The following is a 24,194-nucleotide window of genomic DNA, read 5'->3' on the forward strand; positions in this document are numbered from 1 at the left end:
TTCTGCTTCATTTGAATTAATAAAGTTTGCCCAGCCCCCAGAACATTATCATTCATTATGATTCAGAAATGACAAAACGACAAAAATGTCAACATTCTATCAATATGTACCTTTTTTCTCCAAGTAGCAATTTGCAGAATCCCGTAAAACCCGCACTGTTTATTGCTTAAGTCTAGTACCCAATTTGTATCTCTATAGAATAATGTGTTTACTTTTTTGAATGTACAAGATGCAATAAATAACTGAAGTGTGTTAGTTTAGCACCACATGAAATAAATATGTTTGTTTTAATGGCTTGCCATCAGAAAGAACAAGGTCACCTTATTTGTCCAGGTCTTAGGATCACGAAATTTCTTCATGTTATCAAATACTGGAGGCGTCGAATTAGTAATTAAATCGACAAGAAAGGCTTTTATTCTCACATTAAAGCAATGTATAACACTGTGTATTTGGTTTCCTTCAGAGTAGAGGAACGGTTAAACGTTTTTTATCCTTTACTTAGAAAAGAAATTCCTACCCACCTTCCGTAGTAGGTTTTGTTTAAAAAATCTTCAAAAAAGTATTTTTGTGGTTTTAGAATTAAAAACGCATTTAAATGATAGGTCGTGTTTCCTTAAATGAAGTCATTATTTTGTTTGGTTTAACGGTAGTTCCGCACGTTAGGATAGTCGTAGCCTAACGTTATTATGCGGATAACCTAGAATTTAATTTGGGTCTGGTATACACGAGATGTGGAAAAAGTGTCAATTGTTGTATGAGACAATAAAATCAGCGCCATTGTCATATAATGGCACAAATGCCTATTCCTGCAATATTGTTACATCAGCTTTAAGATTTGCAGTCCTAATTACTGGAACAATATCTCAAAAATTAGGTACATTACCATATACAGTCAAACCTGTGTTAAAGACCGCCTCTGAATAGAGACCATCTGGCTCTAAAGACCACATGTTTTGTTTCCCATTTGAATATTTACGGTGTATTTTAACCTGTGAATAAAGACCACCTCCCAATAAAGACCACATTTTGGCTCTCCCAAGGGTGGTCTTTATGGACAGGTTTGACTGTACATGACTTTTTACACATCTTATAGTAAAGTTTTGACCTTGACGTAGACTTATATATAATGGTGTTATGTTTTCCGGTCCTTTGGAATCATGGAGTACAATCATCTAAAATATTATACAATTTTACGACTTTTTCTTAGGTTGATATCAGGATTTATCAACCCGAAAATAGTTACATTCACCGAGCCGAAGGCGAGGTGAATATAACTTTTTGAGGGTTGATAAATCCTAATATCAACCTATGAAAAAGTCAATAATTGTTTTATTACATGAATAAATGTATAGTTAGTCTTGTTCTTACAATTGTATCTTTAATAAAGAAATAAGGAATAAATTAAGACCAAATCAGGTTGATATTGGTTTTCCAAGCACCTACTTTGATTTATTTTTATTTTCGTACTATTTATAACCCAAGATAAGTTGATATGATATGTACTTATTACTTTTCGAACCGTTTTCAGCCAATCAGAGAAACAATAGAATACAGTCATGTAATAAAAAAGAATAACGATAGGGGACGTGAAAAATATTGCGCATTTCATCGCCTTTCATGAACAAATCAGTCAAAGTTTTCTATTATACTGCTTTGTTGCATTCTATGCTTCCAAAAGATCTTCTTATAGATTTTATCAATCAAACTCAGTCTGCCATTATGTTGCTTGACTGAATTGTTAGCTTTTGTCCTTTGGGACCATGAATTCCATTTGGTATCTTTGTTATGAAATTCCGCTTAAATGGGCATTGTGCGCATCTTACTGCACATAGTGTGGTTTTGGTGAATGTTTTATAAAAGCAATTTTCAGTTGCTGTGCATTTAAATGTGTTAGATTAACGATAATACCGCAAATTGATGCTTTAGACATAAAGAAATCGGAGTAATAAAATAATAGTTCTTTTCTCCAATCTGTAGTGATCTCCCTTATCTATAGATAATTTCTATAGAGATTTCTGAGGTTGAAGGAAAGCAACTCCTGCATGCAGTTTGACTTTTCTTAAAAAAGACTGAAAAAAAAAAAAAAAAAAAAAAACAACAACACATATTTGAAAACTCACTGATTCGTACTGGCAACAGGAAGAGTTTGTGATATTAGGTTAAAAGCTATAATTTATTTTCCTCACCCTTTTCACACGCACGCACGCACGCACGCACGCACGCACGCACGCACACACACACACACACACACACACACACACACATCTATTTCAGCTGTATTTTTACATGAAAAATGCGCAAAATTCCACTTTAAGCCGATGCCAGGGGACATGAGGGGCGTTGCACTTTCCATTCCCTCTCATTAAAACACTCAATCATACAGAGTCTGCAATTATTTTGCTTGGCTGCATTATACATGCTTCCATAGGATCTTCTTATATATTTTATCAATAAAACAGAACCTGTCATTATGTTGCTATGTTGCATTCTAATCTTCCAAAAGATGTTTTCAGGGATTGTTTTGATGATAGACAAATTTAAAAGTTCCCATAAAATTTGCATATAATGTATAATTCTTATGCATGAAAATTCTTCAAATGTGTGATTCTCTTTATGAATACTTGGTAGAGGTCAAACTAGTACAGCATTAAATAAATGAGCCGTGCCATGGGAAAACCAACATAGTGGGTATGCGACCAGCATGGATCCAGACCAGCCTGCGCATCCGCGCAGTCTGGTCAGGATCCATGCTGTTCGCTAACAGTTTCTCCAATTCCAATAGGCTTTAAAAGCGAACAGCATGGAGCCTGACCAGACTGCGCGGATGCGCAGGCTTGTCTAGATCCATGCTGGTCGCATACCCACTATGTTGGTTTTCTCATGGCGCGGCTCAAATGATAATTCCAAACTACTTTCTCTTCTGTTAGTTGTATTATGATACTTCGAAAAGTTTTTAAATATACATGGAATGCGACTCAGAGATATGTATTTCGGAACAATAATACGAATAGAATTACATGTATATTGCCCCTCAAAAGTATCTTTATAAAGTTGATATGTGTTAATTAATTTTGTTCATTTCAAATACCCTTATGTTAATTTATGTATTACCAAAAAGCATTTCATTCAGCCTTTATTCAGACCCACCCCTCCTGACTTTTAGACAAAGCAATGCTCCAAGAAAAATTCAAGCACTCACCCCAATCCCCCATCCGGGAATTAGGTCTCCCCTAAAGAGCAAACTATATAATAACAATAATAACAATAATAACAATGTACATGTATGTGGAAGAAAATCAAATACACATTATAGAATGGTACCGTCTGCCTTCCGGCTTGGTGCTTGGAAGAAAAGAACTTGATGTATACAAGGCAAAGGTGTCATCAATGTCCAAATTGTTGTCGACACTATAATAAACAATCCTACAAAATCAGATGAAGATATTGTTGTCTGTGTACATTGTTTTCTTGATTTAAAACGCATATAACTAACACTTTGCTTGAGAATTAAGCCAACTTATATATATATATTTTTTGTTTTTGCTTGATATCAAGTATTGTCATGTACAAACGACTTTGGGTTTTCTTTTCTTATGAAGAAATGTGTAAAAGTCAACAAAAGTCAACGTCGTTCGAACCTGTTTAGAAACTTTAGATATCTGCTGAGTAAACAAATTTAGCTGGCACCAGAGATTGAAACCATACTTAATAATGTAACATTATAGCATATATATACGTACTTAGAGAGCAGGAGGTTACTTTCTAAATGTGCCGTCCATTAAGGAAAACATTCAAGTCTAGAAACTAAGGATTCCAGCCATTTTAAAGAAACACCCACACGAGACGTTATAACATCATTTCCGCCAGTTCCCATCCTTTATCAAAATTCAGAACTGGTCGGATTCACATATTTCCTAACATCATGGCAGTTTCTTAAAATACTCTAGAATTATTTTTCGTTTGTGTTATGAGTTTGACCTCAATAATAGTAACTAACCTAAGCAACGGCACCGAACTTCTGTTTATCATTTACTTTACGACTTCTTTCACATGCAAACAATGGGTTTGCAGAAATAACTGGTTAATTTATTTTACTTCAGAAAGAAAACAGCATTTTATAGGGACATATAGGGACATATTAATTAAATTATAGATTTCTAAGATGCGTTTTCCTTTGTTTGAAAAAATAACTTTGACTATTACCTTAAGATCATAAAAAGAAATGTATGGTAGTGTTAATAAATAATTGAATTTTTATTGTGAAAAAGATGACTGTAATCGACTATCAGAGAAATGAATTTTACAAAGCAATATATATTCGATTACGTGTTTTGTTGGTGGAATTTTAAAGCTCTTTGACAACGTCCGTCATACTATACGCATTATATCTCTTGTTTGTTCTTTTGGTGGTATTTCGACAAAATCATAATATTTTGTATGGGAAAGGCTTTCAAAATTATTCAAAAAGTTAAAAGGCACCCTATACTTATCGGTATAATGAGACACCTTTCATCTTAGTAACTATGAACCTTTACATGAGTAAGCTACTCAATGCTTACAATCAAACCTCAACTGTGAGTTTCAAATTGGGAACAAGAGGGCATCTACTTTTCAGATTATATTTTCATAGATCCATAATCTGAGTATATTAACATCTCAACTGCCTCTGAATAATAAACACATTTCAGTCCTCTCCCAGGACGTTGCACTTTAGGTTCATGATTGTCATATGTATTGATTTGCATGTACATTTGATAACGAAAGACAAGTGAATTGAAATTTAAAGTCTGCACTTATTGTCATTTGCTTGTCATGCATTTCTGTACTATGTGCGTACAAAAATGTAAATAAAAGAAATGGTTTAATAGAAAGTTTAATACTGTTTCATCTAGATAATATATGGCATTTATCTAGGATCAAAACTAACTTATTTTGGACGTGCTAACATTAGACTTTGTTTGGCCATATATACATTTCATTTTGAATCTTCACATTATAGTGCTGCCTCACTGGATTATCACACCGTAGACACCTGTCATGATACCCCATCCACTCACATTATACTGCCACCAAGCCGACAAGTCCTAGTACTATCCTCTTAATGCTAAGCGCCAAGGGAAGAAAGTACCAGTAACACCTTTCATGTCTTTGGTATTTCCAGGCCAGGTAGCGAAACCACGACATCCCGCACCCGAAGCTCTACCATCAACATGTGAAAAAATATTCTTATTTAGTCCTTGCCCTTGTTGTTTTAAACTCCGAGAAAACAAACAAACGGACATGTTGACGATGAATCAGCAAAAATCTTGTCACATTGATAATGCTGCATTATTTCAGTAACGCCAGTTTTGTATTGTTCTCGAAAACACTTCTGTATCTAGTTCTAAGCTAATATCCGTAAAACTGACATATTTTTGTTCGCCTGTAATTAAATCAATTTAACTCAAATACTACTATTGTATTTTCGTCTAATCATATATGTACAACACAATATAACATAATACAGTCTTATAAAAAGTACATAATGCCATTTTTAACAAAATTATAGGAAACGGGTAAGTACATCTTACTTTAATGGTTAAACATAGTTCTTTACATGCATGTTCTTTTCCGACATGAACACACCTTAACACTTTAGCCATTTTCTAAAAAAAATGCAGATAAATTGTCTATAGAATACCACTTAAAAATGTAAAGAAAAATTGATGTATATTCCAAATAAGAGTTTAACCTGAAGAAACTACATGGTTAAAGAAAAGGCACGGTATAAAAATATTGAAAATTCTTCTGTTTACTAAACACAATGTTCTTGTTAATTTTTGTTCTTGTCAATGTTAATCACTATGTTGGTCTTTGTTCTAAATACCAGCAAATCTACAAAGGAATTATTCATGTCGTTACTGTAGCAGAGTTTTCTTGAAGTTCATCTTCTTCTATAAGTACGTCACTTGCGTCGTTACTTCAAAAGTCTGAAAGCAAAAGAAAACGTTTATAACTGTTTTATAGGTAAATAAATAAATAATAACTCTTCCATCTTTATTTCTAGTTTACTTTTAATTGTAAACGATGGTTTAACACGTCTTGCATTAACATACATGACTGGGGCATTAGTCACATGTCATTGCTTTATTTATAATTGGTATGGTCGAGAATGGCGAAATAAGTCTATTCCGGGAAACATTATAATATCAAGAGGTAAAATGTGTTTCAGTTCTCCCATTTGAAATCAAAAAGAAATTGTCTAAGTAAGTTGAATGTCTGAAAATCTAACGCATATAAACATTTATTTCACCGCCGAGAATGTAACACAAGATTTTCTTCTGGTTGTTTTCTTTTTTACCAAATGATAAATGATTTAAAGTAACCGATAGTATATGGTTTCAGGGACTCTTGATTAAAATCATTGATCAATTGTGTCCTTTCATAATTGCACGAGTTTACAGTTTTCGGTTAACTACATTTAATCTTCAGTAATAACGTGATACTAATTTGCAACATATACGTGTGAGTCTTATAACGCACTATTTCCATGTTTCTACAAAAATGATATTTTCATACTACTTTGTTCGACCAGCTCTACGGAAGATAAATGGTGACGTCATTCGGACAGATTCAACGTAATGATCTGCTCAATTTTCTGTTTGAATATATCGGTAGTAACTAAATTGCTTTATCTCCAGGCCGTAGAGCATTTCCACAGTAACATTAATGGTGATATAGATACTGTCCTATTATACAATGTAGTTGGTATGCTTTAGTAAAGGAATGCTCTATGTCCATAATTTTTCTTTAGCTTAAACAGAAAATTGCTTTAACTCCATTGAAAACAATCGAAGCAATTCCATTTTATCTTCCGAGAGAACACATTTATCATATTTTGTCCTTTTTTTCAAATTTACTCAATCTCCAAGGGAAAGATTAAGGTGATTATTTGATGACTGGCATTTAAAATTTCTTTGTGTATCGCACTAAAACAACATAACGTATGGTACACTTTATGAGTTAAACCAAATTACTAAACACTGTACCAGAACCACAAGCAGACTATTTTTCCTCAGAAACACGGTAATGTATCACAACAATTTCTTTTTTCAATGTACGAGTACTGTGAGCATGACAAAAGAAACTTCGAAGAAAATGCAATGTAGACCTATTCTTACAAGCCGTTCAACCCTATACAGTAATGGCATGCATTTACTAAAACATCATAATACGTTTAATCAAAATATTTTGAAACCTTGTCTAGACAGAAATAAAGTTTGTGACAGAAGTAAGTACTTGAATGTTCCGATTATTATTTTAGCTTTTTGCCAGAAAACAAAGATTAACATATTGATAGAACACATATTGACACTTATGAAGGCTGTCAGAGCACGTTTGATTACTTCTAACTATCCTTTTGGCAATTCCAGACATTTTTATCCCTTTTTTTCCTGGCTTTAACGTCTCACCATCACAATTATGGGTGAAATTGCGACTTTCCCTCTTTCCGTCTAGGTGTCTTTTCGAGCAATTTTTCGGGCACAACGGGCACCAAGATAGAGCCATCGACCTTTCGTAAGTCAGCTTGATGGCTTTTCTACATGAAATAATTTCACATCCAAGCGTGTTCTCGAACCTACAGTGACGAGGTGCAAGTTATTCGAAGCCGGCTACCTTTACCACCCGGCCACCTTATGAAGACTTATTTACCCGCATGAAAGTCGGCGTATGATTTGCAAATGTTTGTTACAACTAAAGTCTTAGATAGGGTGAATTAGATGTGTGCTAAGCAAGCTACTTTTAGGGTTTTCGGCTTTAAATTTAAAAACAAGACATTTTCATTCAGATAAAGGTTTCTTACAAAATAAATTGTATTATCAAGCGAAAGGCAGATCTCCAGTCAGTTTTTCATTGAAAAGTATTGTTTTAATGGTGTGACTTTTTAAAAACTTTTTTATTGTAACATCGGTTAGGGGAAATGATCTGTATTAATAGAACAATGCTATTTTTCAGGTCAATATAAACTGTCTTGTCATTTCTAAACAAAAGTATTTCTGAAGTAAACAATTCGTTATAAATGATTTGTTTAATTTTACTTGAAATCAAAAGTTTTAATCGAAGTTTTACAGTTTATAAAATTGTCCATACCTTTGGTGTTAGGAAACTTGACAATAAGACCACCGCGATATTAAGATCACATTTTAAAGAACCATTTGAGGTCTAATTAGTCTGTGAAAGCTATAATTCTATTCAAACCTTCCATTAAAATAGTTTCACTCCGCGTGCGAAGTCAAGACAAATATCATATGTGATAATGACAATTATTGTATAATATATTTTGTACACAATCAGTTCGAAACTTCTTCCTGTTAAACTATACATTATTATTGTATTTCAAGCAAGAAAACATGAAAAACAGGCCCATCTTATTAGCATTTTAATCAAAAAAGCATTCTATGTTCAAACTGAGAAAATAATCTCAAGCGTCCAACTCATCTTATTAACATTTAAATTAAATTGGCATTTCGCTGTTCAAACCGAAAAGATAATCTCAGACTTCAAACCCATCTTATTAGCATCGTAATTAAATTGGCATTCATGTGACCAGACCGAGGAGATAATCTCAAATTTCCAGTCTATCTTACAAGCATCTTGATTAAATTGGCATTCATGTGATTAGGCCGAGGAGATAATCGCAAGTTTCCAGCCTATCGTACAAGCATCTTGATTAAATTGGCATTCATGTGACTAGGCCGAGGAGATAATCGCAAGTTTCCAGCCTATCATGTTAGCATCTTAACTAAATTGGCATTCCTATGTTAAAATTTAGGACACACTCACACTTTTAACCCTAAATGTTTTCAACATTCCTATGTTCAAACTGAAAAGATAATCTCAAACATCAAATCCATCTTATTAGCATTTTAATCATATTGGTGTCTGTTACTAATCTTTTAAGGTTCTCGACAGATAAGAGACATTAATCAATTTTAAACGCTGTATGGCAATAATGGAACTTAAATGTCAGTCTCATATCAAACGAGATCTGTATGCAATTTACAAATACGTAATAAACAGCAGTGCATTAATTCTTATCCACCGACAATTGTTAAGTGGCTGTTTAAAATGTAATATTCACATAATTGCTTTTATATCCCAAATGACTCTGCTCATAATGGTGATAAATACCGCAAAGTATTTATCCACGATCTTAGTGGAAGGGTGTTTCTGATTATTGGAATATAGGACGATAGAAATCCGGCGTCTTCTCCATCAAAGAGTTAATTAGTAATTTCCAGATTTATTACTATCTAAGAAAGGATTTGCTTCGAATAACAGTAATATGAACTGGTTTTTTTTGCCTTAATGACCTTGTTAAGATTTAGGACTACATTTTTTCAAGACTCCCTAAATTACGGTGTCAATAAATATTAGAAATATGACGACTTACCACATAATTCTTCCCACGAACGGAAGAGCAAATATGGGGCAAACTTTGTACATCACGTCTATATTTATACAACGGCGGAATTGAGCTATTTAAATCTTCATCGACGTCGTAAGCGTCATTTACATAAAACACGGAATTTTCTTCATCACTACAACTTTTATGTCGCCTTGGTAACGTTACACGTCGTGTTATTTTTGCATCAGACTTTAAAGATTTTATTGCAGGTGTTGTTTTTCTTTTGTTTACTTTCGGTATTATAAAGCTTTCCTCTGTGTTTACACGCTGTATATCCGTGTATGAATCCTGAAATATCAAAATTCAAAATTAGAGGAGAAAAACTCCTGAACATATTTCTTACCCTCTTCAAAAGAATACAGTTATATTGTCAAACGTAAGATATTGCAATGCTCAAATATTAAGAAAAGCAGGCAAAATCATAATGATGTCTGTAAGTGATAAAATACTCCCAGCAAAATAAATCATAATTTTCTCACAAAACACTTCTAGTGTTGATATTCATATGTTCAAGTATTATAATAACTGATAATGCATAAAGACAACACACGCATAAATCGTACAGCATCAAGTGTTGTTATCTGTATTACAGACATTTTCGGAACTGAATACCGTTGAATATCATCTATAACAACAACAACAACATTAACAACAACAGCAGCAACAGCAGCAACGGCAGCAACAGCAACCTTTTCATTCGATGTATCCGTAAGTGTCTTCTCTAATTCTGTATCATCTTCGTCCTCTTCATCGTCTCCAAGTATGTCTCTAATCAGTTCGCCATACATATCATCACAATTGCTTTTGTTACTCGGGTCCTTACCAAGTGTACTTATAAACATCAACGAGGCAAAACTTGTGATTGCTGTCAGTGACTTTGTCCCCCGGCCCTTTCCATCTAGCAAATGGAAATACATAGCTTTAAACATTTGCTTTACCATAGTCACAAATAGGGCCAAAGGCAATTATATTACTTGTGGGACCAGTTTCCTATCAAAACAAAAAAAAAACGACTGAACATTTTATTCGCGGAAAACTTTAACCTACGACTTTATGAATCAAATTTGTTTGTTTAGGGTTTAACGCCGTTTTTCAACAGTATTTCAATTTTGAAATGTAACGGCGGGTTATGAAACAAAGAGACACAAAAAAGTAATTTTAGTTACTCGTGTCTGAGTAATATGAAGAAATGATTATTGTCAGACATTTTCTACAAATAGGGAAATAGCAATTACTAATATTAACGAAGCGAGATTGCACTGTCATTTAATTTTCAAATATATAAAAGAAACAATTAATATGAAATAAACACTAAATACTCACATATACAGTTAAATATCTCTGTATCTGAGGCCCCTTTTGCCTTGGACAAAGTAATAAGTAGATCAATGTCACGCTGTAAATAAATAAATAAATGCAAACTGGAACATACATAAGCTAATATACCTAATGATTATTTACACCTTGTCAGAAAAAAAGCAGAGACAAATTAATTTCATTGCGATAAATTTACACCGAATAGTTACAGATATGCCAAAGAAAGTCATAAATCGTAATTCAAAGAACAAGTGAAACGTAATAAATCGTGTAGCCTAACTCATTCCCTCTTTCTTGCGATGAACTGAACATGGACCATTTGCAAACATTAGCCACTGATGTATTTAGAAATCAGGCGTTTTACCAGTCTTTTATATGTCGGCAAAATCGTGAATCTGGAGAAACGTAATCTTTACATTCATCCAGATGAGAAATTGGAACAATAACTAATATATCTCGAAATAATAATGACTTTTCTGTTCGATATATGGATCTGCACAAGTGACAAATAGACAAGGCTACAACGCCAGACAGAAAAAAATATCACGAATTATCATTTAACCAGAAAGATATATTCTCTATACAACACGGACTATCAATTTACAGATAAAACGTACTACATTTTTTTTATATAAAAAACAACAACAACCCCTCCCCACACCCCCGCGAAAATAAAAGAACAAGAGGAGAAAAATAATCCTTTAATAGGGCATCCTCTAAACTGAGGTAACCAGTTCAAATATCAGAAAGTGCTGAGTAATTGTAACCACAAATATACATAAACACAAATATACATTTTTTTCAAATGATAGTTCTAGATTGCATTCCCACCTATTTATAAGAATACTCTTGTAGTGTGTACAATATATTGACACATTTTCTTCCAACTTAACAGCGCATCAATTAAAAGCACTAGCGTGATGTGTTTAATATGTAGAACACGCTACCTGTTGCGTAAATTACACAGTTCACCGTGATATATAAAGACAAGTCAAAGCATAATCGTAAACTGTCAGCTTCCGTTTAACAGGAATATGACGCTATATTATATAGACGAAGTTATGTGCTCAAAAATAAACTAACAGGTGTATCCCTTATAAGTTTTCTACTTACGTGAATTTGTGTTCTGAACATAAAATTTACTTATCAATTTTACTAGCGGAACTAAACTACCAGAACATTCTTTTACTGGGCTAATGCAGCCTTTGAATTGCTAAATTTAGAGACATTAAAGTATCTGCAACTGCCATGTATCGTTATAAAAGCCATACTGATTTCTACATTGCCGAAAAGCTAATCCAAATGGATAATAATGTGTCCTTAAACTGAGAGTGAACCTTCATAAAGACAAATATATGAGGTCTAAAAGGTCAGACAGAACAATAAATAAAACATTTCCTTCCACTAGTGCAATAACGACGTCAATATATCACCATCTTAAGTTTATGATTGAACTTACTCGCATTTCCAGCATGAGATGCCTCAGTTTCTTCAATTTCAGCACAATTTTTTTCTTTGATCGCTTAATGGTCATCAGTTGAATATAGTGTTTACGGTTAATGGTCATCACAAAGCCTAAAGTGAGTTTTTGTATGAAAAAGAAATAAAAACAATGTAATTAACAAAGCCTGAAGTGAGTTTTTGTATGAAAAAGAAATAATAAAAATGTAGTTAAAAGGGATGACAACGGAAGTCCGTTATTTTTATAACCGAAGTGCAGGGCTGGCTAGGTACACAGCTTAAACCCACACTATATCTGAATTATCTGTGCCTCATAAGCGTTTGTTCCTAAACAAACGGACCTTTATTCACTCACTGAAAACATAATTAAGAAAAAATTAAATGTAAGACAAACAGTTTCATGGCAATGTTATTTTCAACTAAACTATCCTAAAAAAGCCATTTTTGCATTATTAGTCGATTATTGTACATTTATTTGGTTTGAAACAATTTAAGTAGTTGAGAAGCATCTGATTGATCAAATCGCATTTGGTTAGAGTCTGACTGTATCAAATTCTTACGACAAAAGGCTGTTCTTTACAAAACTAGGCTAGAGTGTACAGTGGGGGCTTCTATCGTATCTGTTTCATACATATTTTCACTATCAGAAGGTGAGTTTGGCCAACCCTTTCGCTTTCATTGCATGTATATCACTGTGATATTCTTTATTGTGTTTTACATAAAAAGCAAAAATTATGACTAAATTAAGTAGGTCCTAACTGCTTCAAGCACTGGTAGAGGGGAAAGGTGGTCTAGCCGTTAAGGCGCCTAAGTGTTTGACCACCATGCCTCCACGTATTGCATTAGTAATGTTTTTTTCCAGGAAGCGGACTTACAAGAGTGATTCAAATAAGCTTCAAGCTTATATCACAATCGAGCTATCATAAACTAGTATAAACTAAGTACTGGTAAGTTTCATGTATGTGTTTATGCAATCATTCAATCATTAAATTCTGTCATATTTCATAACTCTTCAGTGTATTACACTGATATAGTACGCTGTTTTCAATTGTACAAAGGAATAGTACTTACTGTTGATTATTCGGACAATTCTCCATGGTAACAAAAGAACAAGAATGGACGTAGCGTCTTTCCCTGACTCGTACCAGTTACTATCGATAAACATTACGTCTAAGAAAAAGGATACCAATACAATGACAGCATCAAATACCTAAAATGTAGATGTACATGATAAACAAACACGCTGACTCGTAAATCTAGTGACTTGTGCCTATAACAAGAAAATTTCACTGACGTCTAGAAGGAGACAAAGATAGTGTAGTTTATAAAGTGGAATGCGTAAAATATTTCCACAATTTTTATCATTTTCATAAGTATTTGTCTTTCACCTTTGAATCACCTAAATAATATATATGTATTTTCAGTTGCGATTCATATGATAAAAATACAGATAATTAAACTCTGTTTTCATAATTATATTAAAAAATAGTGATAAAGGTCAAAACAGAATAGACTACACACAAATAAACAAAGACGATGTAACACAAATAGACAACAAGAACAAAACAAACACATAATGGAATACAGTGGTGCACAGCATTGAAATATGTAACCTCTCTCACCCTCACCCCCATCCGACAGTGGACTTAAACGGTATTCTACAATACTGATACTTTGAATGGATTTAATGATCTCAAAGGATCAGAAAAAAAACACTGTCAAATAGATAGACAGATATTCTTCTTTGGGCGTAACATTTTTCAAAAATAAAAAAACAACAACACTTTTTCTTCAGAAATTTATATTTCATGTCAATGAAACTAAACACCGTTAGACAAGATTCTGCTACATTTATCATCGCTTTCACTTACTTCAATTTTCTTCCTGAAGAAAACACAACCGAGACACAGCATCTTCAACAACGTCTGAAGAAAGAAAAAGATGCATTGGTAGTTATGTAAATACAATATACATACAACGTTTTTGTAAAAAACAACAACAACAACAACAACAACAAAACAATTACAGTTTCTTGATTCGCATGTTATATACACATTAAATGATAATACGCTGATAAATACTCAATATGTTTACAGAAGTCATAACTGTGAGTTAACTACCCTGTTTTCTAAACACGTCATGTTTACTTGTCTTGAGTTTAAATCGTATAATCTAGAATATCTTTTTTCTTCAAAAGCACTTGCATTATATTACAAACAGAATTTTATTACTGATTTTTTACGATTTATTTAAGGTGACTTCAGTATACCGCAAAATACGACATAGTCTGGCTACCGACTAGTTAATCTTTTCTTTTTTTAGAAACAATGATTCTTTTATATATTCTGACTTCATCAGTCTTGGCTCTGATCCGTATGTTTTGAGAAGAAAAGGGACATAATTATACAAAATTTTATAGCCTCAGGAATTATCTCTTGTGAACAAAACATAGGGTCTGAACACAGACTAAGTACGACAGAGTGTATAGACACTATTATTTTCGCCATAAAATTGACAACAACAGTCAATATTTTGACAACATCTATTTTTACATATTGTCAAAATAAAGGCAAGTTACGAATATATAAACATTTATATCTGGTTTAATAAAATGAACAAATTAATAAGATTTAAGTAAATGCAAACAGCAAAGCGTTTCTGTTACAATAAGAAAGTAACGCATGCTCTTCAAGAATGGAGGAAATAAAAGAATCTATCTCTTTCTATATAAGGTTTGTAGGACGCGATTCTTTCCTGTTGTTTATTGAAATAGAAATTACACCCTGATAAACTCATTATTACCATGTGTACTTTTATGGATCAGAGATTCACAGTGCTTTTTTAAAATTTAACATTAAAAAAAAAACTTAAGTAGGGTATGTGTTGGACCAAACTATCGCCATATTTTACATTTTCATTTTTCCTCCTGTATATGATTTAGAGAAAAGGATCTACTTAACTCTGAAACAAACAAACATCCCAATATAAATATTTACTGCATCTTATCAGAAACCGCATTATTTACTTATTGAGTCTAGTACCTCATTACCAACGCTATAAAAACATTGACTTACTTTTCTATCACGACAAGGTGCAATAAATATCTAAAGAGTGTTAGTTTAGCATCACAGGAGATATATCTATTTGTTCTTATTGACTGTCTGGAGAAATGAAAATGTCACCTTATTTGTCTAGATCTTCAGATCGTGAAATGTTCCCATGTAATCAACTAATGGAGGCGTCAGAACAGTAATTAAATCGACATTTAAGTGCAGTATAGAAAGGCTTATATTTCTACATTAAATCAATGTATATGTACTCGGAATTTCTTTGTTCAAAATTAGGTAATGAGGCTTCTTCAGGAAAGCCACGAAACGTCGTCCTTTATGAAATAGTTCTGCACGTTGTTACACTAACGTCATTTATGTGTTAAACTAGAATAAAACTGGGTCCGGTATACGACACTTAATACATCAACGACTGTTGTGTGAAATGATAAAACCTTTTTTAAGATTAACTGTAATAGCAAAAATGTTTACACGTGAAATAATTGCAGGACATGTTATAAAGATAGCTTCAAAATTTTGAGTTCTCTTTTATCATCGACAAATATCTCAAAATTAGGCATATCTGCTTCTTTACATTTTATTTGACTTTATATCAGAAAATAGCAAAATTTAAATCTACACTGAACGCTATTTATACATGAAAACTAAACAAATTTGAGACATTCCCACAGACTCCCTCCGTGGAATCATTCTTGAGGTTCTCCTTTTTAAAATCATCAGCCTAACAATTAATACAGGACATGACTCTTATCTTTTTAATTGGCTTAATCGTCTTAACACAATGCGTTCAAAAATCAGTGTTAAATAAATTTATTTGTTGTAGAATCTGGTAACACAGAACTGTCTTAAATTTAATTAGAACATACGGAATCTTTCTCTTCAGCATAAAATATTTGTTAACAATAATAGAAAACATTGCAACAATCTGGATGAATAATATATATTCTCAAGTGTCTCTTTACAGATTTATTAAGGATTCGATTACAGATTGTCCGCTTAATTCGTGCAACTCTTGTACTGATCAAGTTTCCCAAAATAAAACATAAATACATGGTTAGTTCCTATTTTTTTCTATTTTCTGTGTTAGATTCTTTTTGTCCAATAATAACAGCGAAGCGGGTGTTCTTCAATGAAAATGTAGACGTATGTGGCAATTATGCTAGGCACGAACTCGTTTGAGATTCAATTAGAGCTTCTGTGAGAGGAAATTACTGATAAAAGACGATCCGCTTTCTGCTTTATGCTAAGACAAGCGAAAACTCCGGCAATACTAAATTATTGTATCTTCGGCTTTATTATGGATTCTTGATATTTCGCGATGATGCTACAAAACTATTACTGCATCAAATATTACAAAGACTGGGCTTTAATATACATGTTAACAATTCAGTTTCATATTTGGTCGAGAAAGTTTTATAAGATATATTATGATGATTTATACATATACCCTAGTGATTTCTTGTTGACGTCATTTTTGCACCATGTACGCACCGAGAAATAGCGCTTTCAAACTTGAACAAATATGTCACTTAACAGCATATTTAAACCGAAATGTCACATTGCACAACTGTCGTGATTAATTTACACACATGCTAAGTCAAAGTTGGTTATTCGCTTTGCAGAACAATTCGCCATCATTTTTGCCCGAATGGAACTCTTATATAAACAAAAGAGCGTGACCACCTACCGTTTTGGTGCGCGAAGAGTTCTTTTATATTGATCTAAATTTTACGACAATTCAAATAATTTATAGCAAAAATGTTTTTAAACACTATTAATGCATTCGTATAATCGCCCATCGTACATGACCTGTAAGCACAGAAAGTAAATCTGCAGAACCCTACACCTACTTGAATGTGTGAGATAAATAATTACGATTATTATGTAACTGATTGTGTTGGATATTCTTTTACGTATTTTGTTACCATCACGGAAAGAATACTTACTTATGTGGGATACATAGCTTTATATCACCATTAAAATGTATTATGTACTTATCTATTAATTGCGTTAGAACATGTTAACCTGTTAAATTAGATATATAATGTTATATAATGATATGCTTGATTGTCAGAGATAACACAAGAATACTGGGTACTTGAGTGTGTGAGATATGAGATATTGACTAACCTCTGTAGTCGTGACGTAAAGAATGGAGAGCCTTATGTACTTGACTGTATGCGCTACTCGTTTACCTCCATCACCATAACAGAAATAATGAGAAATCATATATACTTGATCGTGTAGGATACTAATTAACCTCTACAACCATAACATAAATAATGAAGAATCATAAATACTTGATTGTGTTGGGTAGTAATTTACCTCTATAACCATATCAGACATAATAAGGAACAATGCATACTTGACAGTGCGAGATACTACATTATGTTAATGTGGGAAATGTTACCCTCTATAATTATCTTACATGGGGAATATATACTGACATACTTGATTTTGCGGGATACTTACTTACCTCTATTACCATCATAGAAAGAATGGAGAATCCTATGTATTTGATTGTGTGAGATACGGTTTGGATTTTTTCATTTTCTTCCTTATAACCAATATATTTTGAACTATATGTACTCCAGTTCGTTTGTTGAAAAGCTGATTTGGTCAATTCGTCAAATGTTGAGATCACCAAGTAATTGTCTTTATCAACGTGCAGAGAGAACACAAATAAACTTGGGTCAGTTTTCTTCCGTTCCCCTTCTTTTGTTGAGCGTCTCTTTTTGAAAGATTTATAATTCCTTACGCTATAATCATCACCAATTTTCTGATGTTTGTTGTCATTATGGGCAATAAAGTCGTAAATAAATCTTCTTCTCCTTCTTTGAATATTATTATTATCACCAAGTTTATTTATACTTTCAGAATTTTTGACTTTACGCACATGGCATCGAGTTGTGTTTCTAGAGTTTGAATGTGCATTGATAACAAAGTCTAAAACATCACCAAGTGAGGTTGGATCTGTTGAACAGTCTCCATTTTCTGCCTTCAGTGTCTGTATGAAGAGGTTCAACTCTTGTTCTTCATGGTCAAATCGTACTATAATTAAAACGTCAAATGTTTAAACGCGAGTATGTGATCTTAGAATACAATACAACAAAACAATAAAACATTTGGCATTATTCTTTTCATCTAATAAACATTTTAAAATTATTTAAACGAAGATAGCTGAAGAATTAATTATGTTATAAAAGATTTGAAATATTAAAACAATCAGACATATTGTCAGTAGAGAAAGATAAAGTTAATTAATAATATTGTACCCAAAAATAAACATTAGTTAACAAACGTCACTTTATTCTTTTCTATAATAAAAGACGTGCGTTTTTGCGCACGTTGGGTCTATTGAGCCATGCAACCGTCAGGCAAGGGTTCGGAAGTTTAGAAAATCAGGAAAAGGAATTGGTAACACTTCTATGTAATCTAGACTGAAAGATCTGTAGTTGCATCATTTTCTTACAACTACATATAATTCATAGAGGGTATTTTCATAGTGCACTTACTGAAATAATATAACGCGATACTTCAAACGACTTCAACATCAATATGTTATCACAGCAGCGTAATACCAAAATTATATAATGGTTTTATTTCATTCCCAAGGCTTCAAACATTTGATAAAATGATTATTTGTCGTTCTTGAAAAATTGCTGACATATGAGCTGTAACAGTAGACACTGTATATTTTACTGTATGAATTTATTAAAATAACATAAAATTAAACACTGTAGGAAATACAATATCACTTTATGTAACTGTAATTACCCCTGATTACTGTATGTAATTATAAACACCCCCTTATCACTTTGTTTAATTATGTAATTATAAACACCCCTTATCACTTTATGTAGTTATAAACACTCCTTATCACTTTATGTAATTGTAAACACTCCTTATCACTTTATGTAATTATGAAATTATAAACACCCCTTTTCACTTTATGTAATTATAAACACTCCTTATCACTTTAATATGTAATTAAAACACCCTTATTACTTTATAATTATGTAATTATAATTACCCCTGATTCCATGAAGATCAACCATTAGCTCTGCCATGACGCAGAGACATTCCAAGATAACCAATGTACAAACAAATATGAGCATGGCACGACTGTGCAGGGACTGCAGCATTCGTCCCCTCAAACTGTAAACAGCGAAAGCAATATTAATACAAATGGAAAAAATCTTTATACCCCTGCTTTTGGAGATAGATATCATTTATATTTAATTGTTGGGTATATTTTCAAACATTAGTCATATTTGTAATCTGCGTGTGTCATTTTCTTTACTTTGATATTTTTATGGCTTTTGTAAGGCCATGCAATTTATATCTGGACGAACATAATATAACATAAAATCTTTCGCAATTCTCTTATTGTACAAACACACTTATATTTCAAACAATTATTCAATTGTTTTTAGGTGTTCATATATTTTTACGGTCTCATATATTGCCAGGTACCATTTACAATGAATTTGTTGTTTCTGATTATGAGATGAATAATAGCGAACAATTATAGCTTGGGAAAATTCATCGAATTTCCCTTTAAGAATATACTGCACACAGTTGTTTGTAGTTTCCTTATGGATAAGCAAACCTCTTAAGAATATTTACACTTTGACTGTAAAAAGACCAAGACCTGGTCAAATAAATATTGCAAAAAGTGTGAACCTTTAACCAAACTAATGACGTCATTTGCAATCTCTTGCAACTATCAACTCTCTATATTGAGCAAATTAATTTAGCCGGAGTCAGAGCTTTGAACAGTATCAATACATTAGTATTTTACAGCTGGATTCACACATTCCGTAACATCACATTCGTAATCGTACAAGACCGTATTAGGAGTTAAATTACAAACGGAAATTAAATACCAGTAAAAATCCCTAGTGGATTATTTCATCATTTCATCGTGTTTTTTTAGGTAGCCTGAACTTATCATTTAAACTAGGTATACTTACTTAGCCATGATTATTAGTTTTAACTAACAAACGGAAATCAAATACCCTTGTGGATTTTTTTTCATTGTATCAGCGTGTCTATACTTATCGTTTCAACTAGGTAACTTAGCTACGATTATTAGTTTTATCCCGATAGATTATAATTTGCTGTAAAGACATACACGTTCTAAACATTTTTCTCTGGTAAAAAGTAACGTTTTTAGCAAAGATTCAATAGCATGTGGATTTTGCAAATGTCATATCCTTTGTTTGAAAAACAGGCAATAACTATCCGGCGACGTATACGTTGAATAAAACACAAAATATGATCAACTGTATGATAGTGTGGTCTAATACGTTGCTAAATCTTTTTGTTCACCTTTGGCCGTCTGAAATTTGTGAATAATTTTTCATGTTATGAATCGCTTCTAAGAAAAATATGGAAAACAATGTTTTTTCACAATTTATGTAGATCTTTCGAGACGTTTAAATATGTACGTATGTAATAAAATTTTGAAAATCAGACTTTGGACAAAATTTAAAAGGTGGATAATCTGATTTTGGCCAAGTAACAGAATTGTTCGAACTTCTGATCATGTACACTTAGCGCGTAATACAAGTTAGATTTTCACTGGCTGTAGTTTTAGAATCTGATTTCCCTATCCTGGGTACCCAAGCAAGGTAGAGTTACTTTAGCATAAGTATAACTTTGATAAATATTTTTTGCCATAGGAATGATAATTGAGCCGTGCCATGAGAAAACCAACATAGTGGGTTTGCGACCAGCATGGATCCAGACCAGCCTGCGCATCCGCGCAGTCTGGTCAGGATCCATGCTGTTCGCTAACAGTTTCTCTAATTGCAATAGGCTTTGAAAGCGAACAGCATGGATCCTGACCAGACTGCGCGGATGCGCAGGCTGGTCTGGATCCATGCTGGTCGCCAACCCACTATGTTGGTTTTCTCATGGCACGGCTCATATAGATTATAAGACCCATTTTGTTATTTGCATTAACAACTACATATTTAGCTGAAATTTATTAGAAATACACGCGTGAAAAAATATTATTTCCTCCCTTAGCATATCTGGAATGCGCAACAAAGATAGATTGGAAATAAACGAATTCAGAGGCTAAACATAGTTTTACAACTTACCCTTTTATTGATGAAATATCCCAATATCTATCAAATGAAAATGTGAATCTAGAAATTATACTGAAATAAACAGAAAAACTCAGCTTTTTGAACAATGTCATATTAAAGGGAGATAATTACAAAATTAAAATAAATCTGAAACAGAATACACAGAAAGTAAAAAATGTCATAAAATGTTGCGTAAACACGATTGACCACCTTTAACATTGTGTCAAAACGGTATCTGTAATCACCATCAAGATCTGCAAACTTTGTTCAGTGACACCTAAGTATAAACATTGTCTTAATAAAAAAATGTCCAAGTTCATTTACAGACTTTACTTTGCCTAGCTTCTAAATGCTTATAGAAAATGAAAGGAACATTTCTGCCATATCATAATAGGCAGTCACAAATCTAATATCGTCAATAGTTGTTCAATCTCAATACGTAATGAGTTTTTGCTGTAAGGAAGCTTTACACAGCAGTGCGACAGTAAAAGCATTCGATTAAATCAACAATCACATTATATGAGTAAACACATTAAATATAAATGACCTTAAAGCCTAGATAATGAAATTATTCTTCGGGGGCCTGTGTTACGGACAGATAGACTATGTCATTTCCAAGAAAATAAAGGTATGTTTCAAACACCAAAGATTTAGACGAGAAAATTACGCGGCGAGAACTAGCAGTATTATGGCATGTCTTTCGTCACTTTAATTTGCATGGAGAATAACTGCTTATTGCCTCATAAAACCAGCCTATTATTATTTCATATTTTTTTCCTTTTGAGTTTACGTCAGATGTTTTCTCTACCATACATAAATGCCACTCAACCTTAAAGTAATGAAATTGCTACTTTACGAAAAGAAAACCAGATAAAAATTCAAGACGGCAATGACACATCTGTAAAATTGTATAGTGACTGATATGGGGTGGTCTAGGAGAATATGTTTACTGTTTGCTACTCGCAAGATGAATGGCAAAACAATGACGACACTACACAATAGTAATTTTGCTTGGATATTTATAGTTTTACTTGTTTTGACCAAGGAAAAAATGGCAAATATTACACCATTGATCATCGCCTTTCGGAAAGAAAACTATTACAGAGACTTTGTGTAGTCATTTAAAAACTGACGGAAGAGACCTTATGTAGACTTTGTTTCTTTATGGATAAGTAGTCTTTAGCTGTCTTATTTGATAATAACACAATAACCTTTACCAAAAGCAATTTTGAAATGAGGCCACTGTGAATGAGAAGAAAAGTTTTCCCTTTTGGTTACCATGGCAACTAGAATCGTGCAAGAACTTACTTTTTGTAAGGAGTAAATAATAAATGCTTGTATAAGTCCTTGTTTGAGCGAAATCAACGCAGCTGTTTCAGATAAGGAAACATTTGTCACAATTGTGACAGACGACAGAAAAATCGTCTAAAGACCGATCACTATTGCTCAACTTCATCATATGATTTGATTTGATTTTTTTTCGTTGGGTTTAACGTTATATGTTCATATGGCGACTCTCCAGCTTTAATGGTGGAGAAGGTCGCCAGTGTACCCCTCCGTGCAATACTTTATTGCATAGGACCATCGACATTCCGTAAGCCAGCTGGATGGCTTCGTCACATGCAGAAATCAAAGCTTAAAGTGAGGCTCGAATCCATATCGGTGAGGGGCAAGTGATTTGAAGTCAGTGACCTTACCCACTCTAGGCCCCATTGATATCATTTGAATACAATTGGTAATAATGCTGTCTAGACTTTCCGGCAATATTCATACCGGGTATTTCATCATAATCTCCGATTATTTGTAAACTAAAGAAAATATATCACAAAGAGCTTTCGCTTAAAATAAGAAAGAATATGTTGATCAAATATATTTCAGGTATAACATTAAACATTGAAAATCGAGAAAAATGAAGACAGGGTCGTAATATAGCTGATAATGAAGAAAAACACCGATGATAAATGTCCAGTGAGAAAAGACACGATCAAAGAATGTAACCTACTTAAACATGCAACCAGTTAATTTCTATCCATACGTTGTTTGAACTGAATTGCAATACATGTATAACGTTTGTGGAAGACTGTAGATATTTTAGTAAAGGCTACATTATGAGAAAGCCCAATCTTAAAAGACCATCGCAAGATTAGACTTAGCTTGAGCCGGTGCTAGGGGGTGTGAGAGGTGTTCCACATGTTATTACCTCTCACGAACAGACTCAATCAAACCGAGTCTGTTATTATTCTTTTATGGTTGCATTATATGCTTCCAAGGGATCTTTTTACAGATTTTATTAGCTTTTACTTTAAGCTTATTATTATTCGTTGTTGGAAGATAAGCTTATCACAAGTTTATTAACCTACGTTCAATGGCAGTTTCCCCAGATGTCTGATGATGTTTCACGCTCAGGTGATTGAATAAGTTCGGAGATGTGGCAGACTGAAATGTCGTCGAAATGTCAAACATAAACATTCATTTGTTAATATCTCAAGCGAAATAAAATTGGAAAAAACATCTGTTGTTCGTTTGAAACAGTCCCGAGGAAACTATTGCGAATCAAATTATATGGGATTACACGAAAAATGCCTGGTTTCTCTCAACTTTAAACTGGTACTTACGTAATGACCCTAGACAAGAAGTTACCACTGTTATGTCATTTAATTTTGTGGCCGTAAAGTTTATGGTTTCGGTAAAAAGGGCTATTTCGTTTGGACATAAATTTGTGGATTTAAATGTTAAAGATACAATAAATGGGAATCTTATTTGTTCGTTGGCACTAAATGTCGTGAACGGACGCAGTCATGA

General features: G+C 33.1%; 1 protein-coding gene across 3 annotated transcripts in view; it reads right to left on the minus strand.

Moving 5' to 3' along the window:
* Positions 1–5,443: 5,443 nt before the first annotated feature.
* LOC123537160 (uncharacterized) overlaps positions 5,444–24,194 on the minus strand; it is a 131,788-nt gene continuing 113,037 nt past the window's right edge. For all 3 annotated transcript variants that reach the window (XM_045320751.2, XM_045320747.2, XM_053528972.1), the window contains 9 exons: positions 19,328–19,452; positions 17,771–18,345; positions 14,098–14,151; positions 13,298–13,436; positions 12,225–12,340; positions 10,772–10,844; positions 10,138–10,346; positions 9,434–9,736; positions 5,444–5,969 (listed from right to left, as the gene is read on the minus strand). In XM_045320751.2, the coding sequence (XP_045176686.2) occupies positions 5,934–5,969; positions 9,434–9,736; positions 10,138–10,346; positions 10,772–10,844; positions 12,225–12,340; positions 13,298–13,436; positions 14,098–14,151; positions 17,771–18,345; positions 19,328–19,452 (1,630 nt within the window). In that variant the 3' untranslated portion in view covers positions 5,444–5,933. The remainder of the gene's footprint in view (positions 5,970–9,433; positions 9,737–10,137; positions 10,347–10,771; positions 10,845–12,224; positions 12,341–13,297; positions 13,437–14,097; positions 14,152–17,770; positions 18,346–19,327; positions 19,453–24,194) is intronic.

This window comes from Mercenaria mercenaria, chromosome 17 (genome assembly GCF_021730395.1).
Source record: "Mercenaria mercenaria strain notata chromosome 17, MADL_Memer_1, whole genome shotgun sequence".
NCBI lineage: Eukaryota > Metazoa > Mollusca > Bivalvia > Venerida > Veneridae > Mercenaria > Mercenaria mercenaria.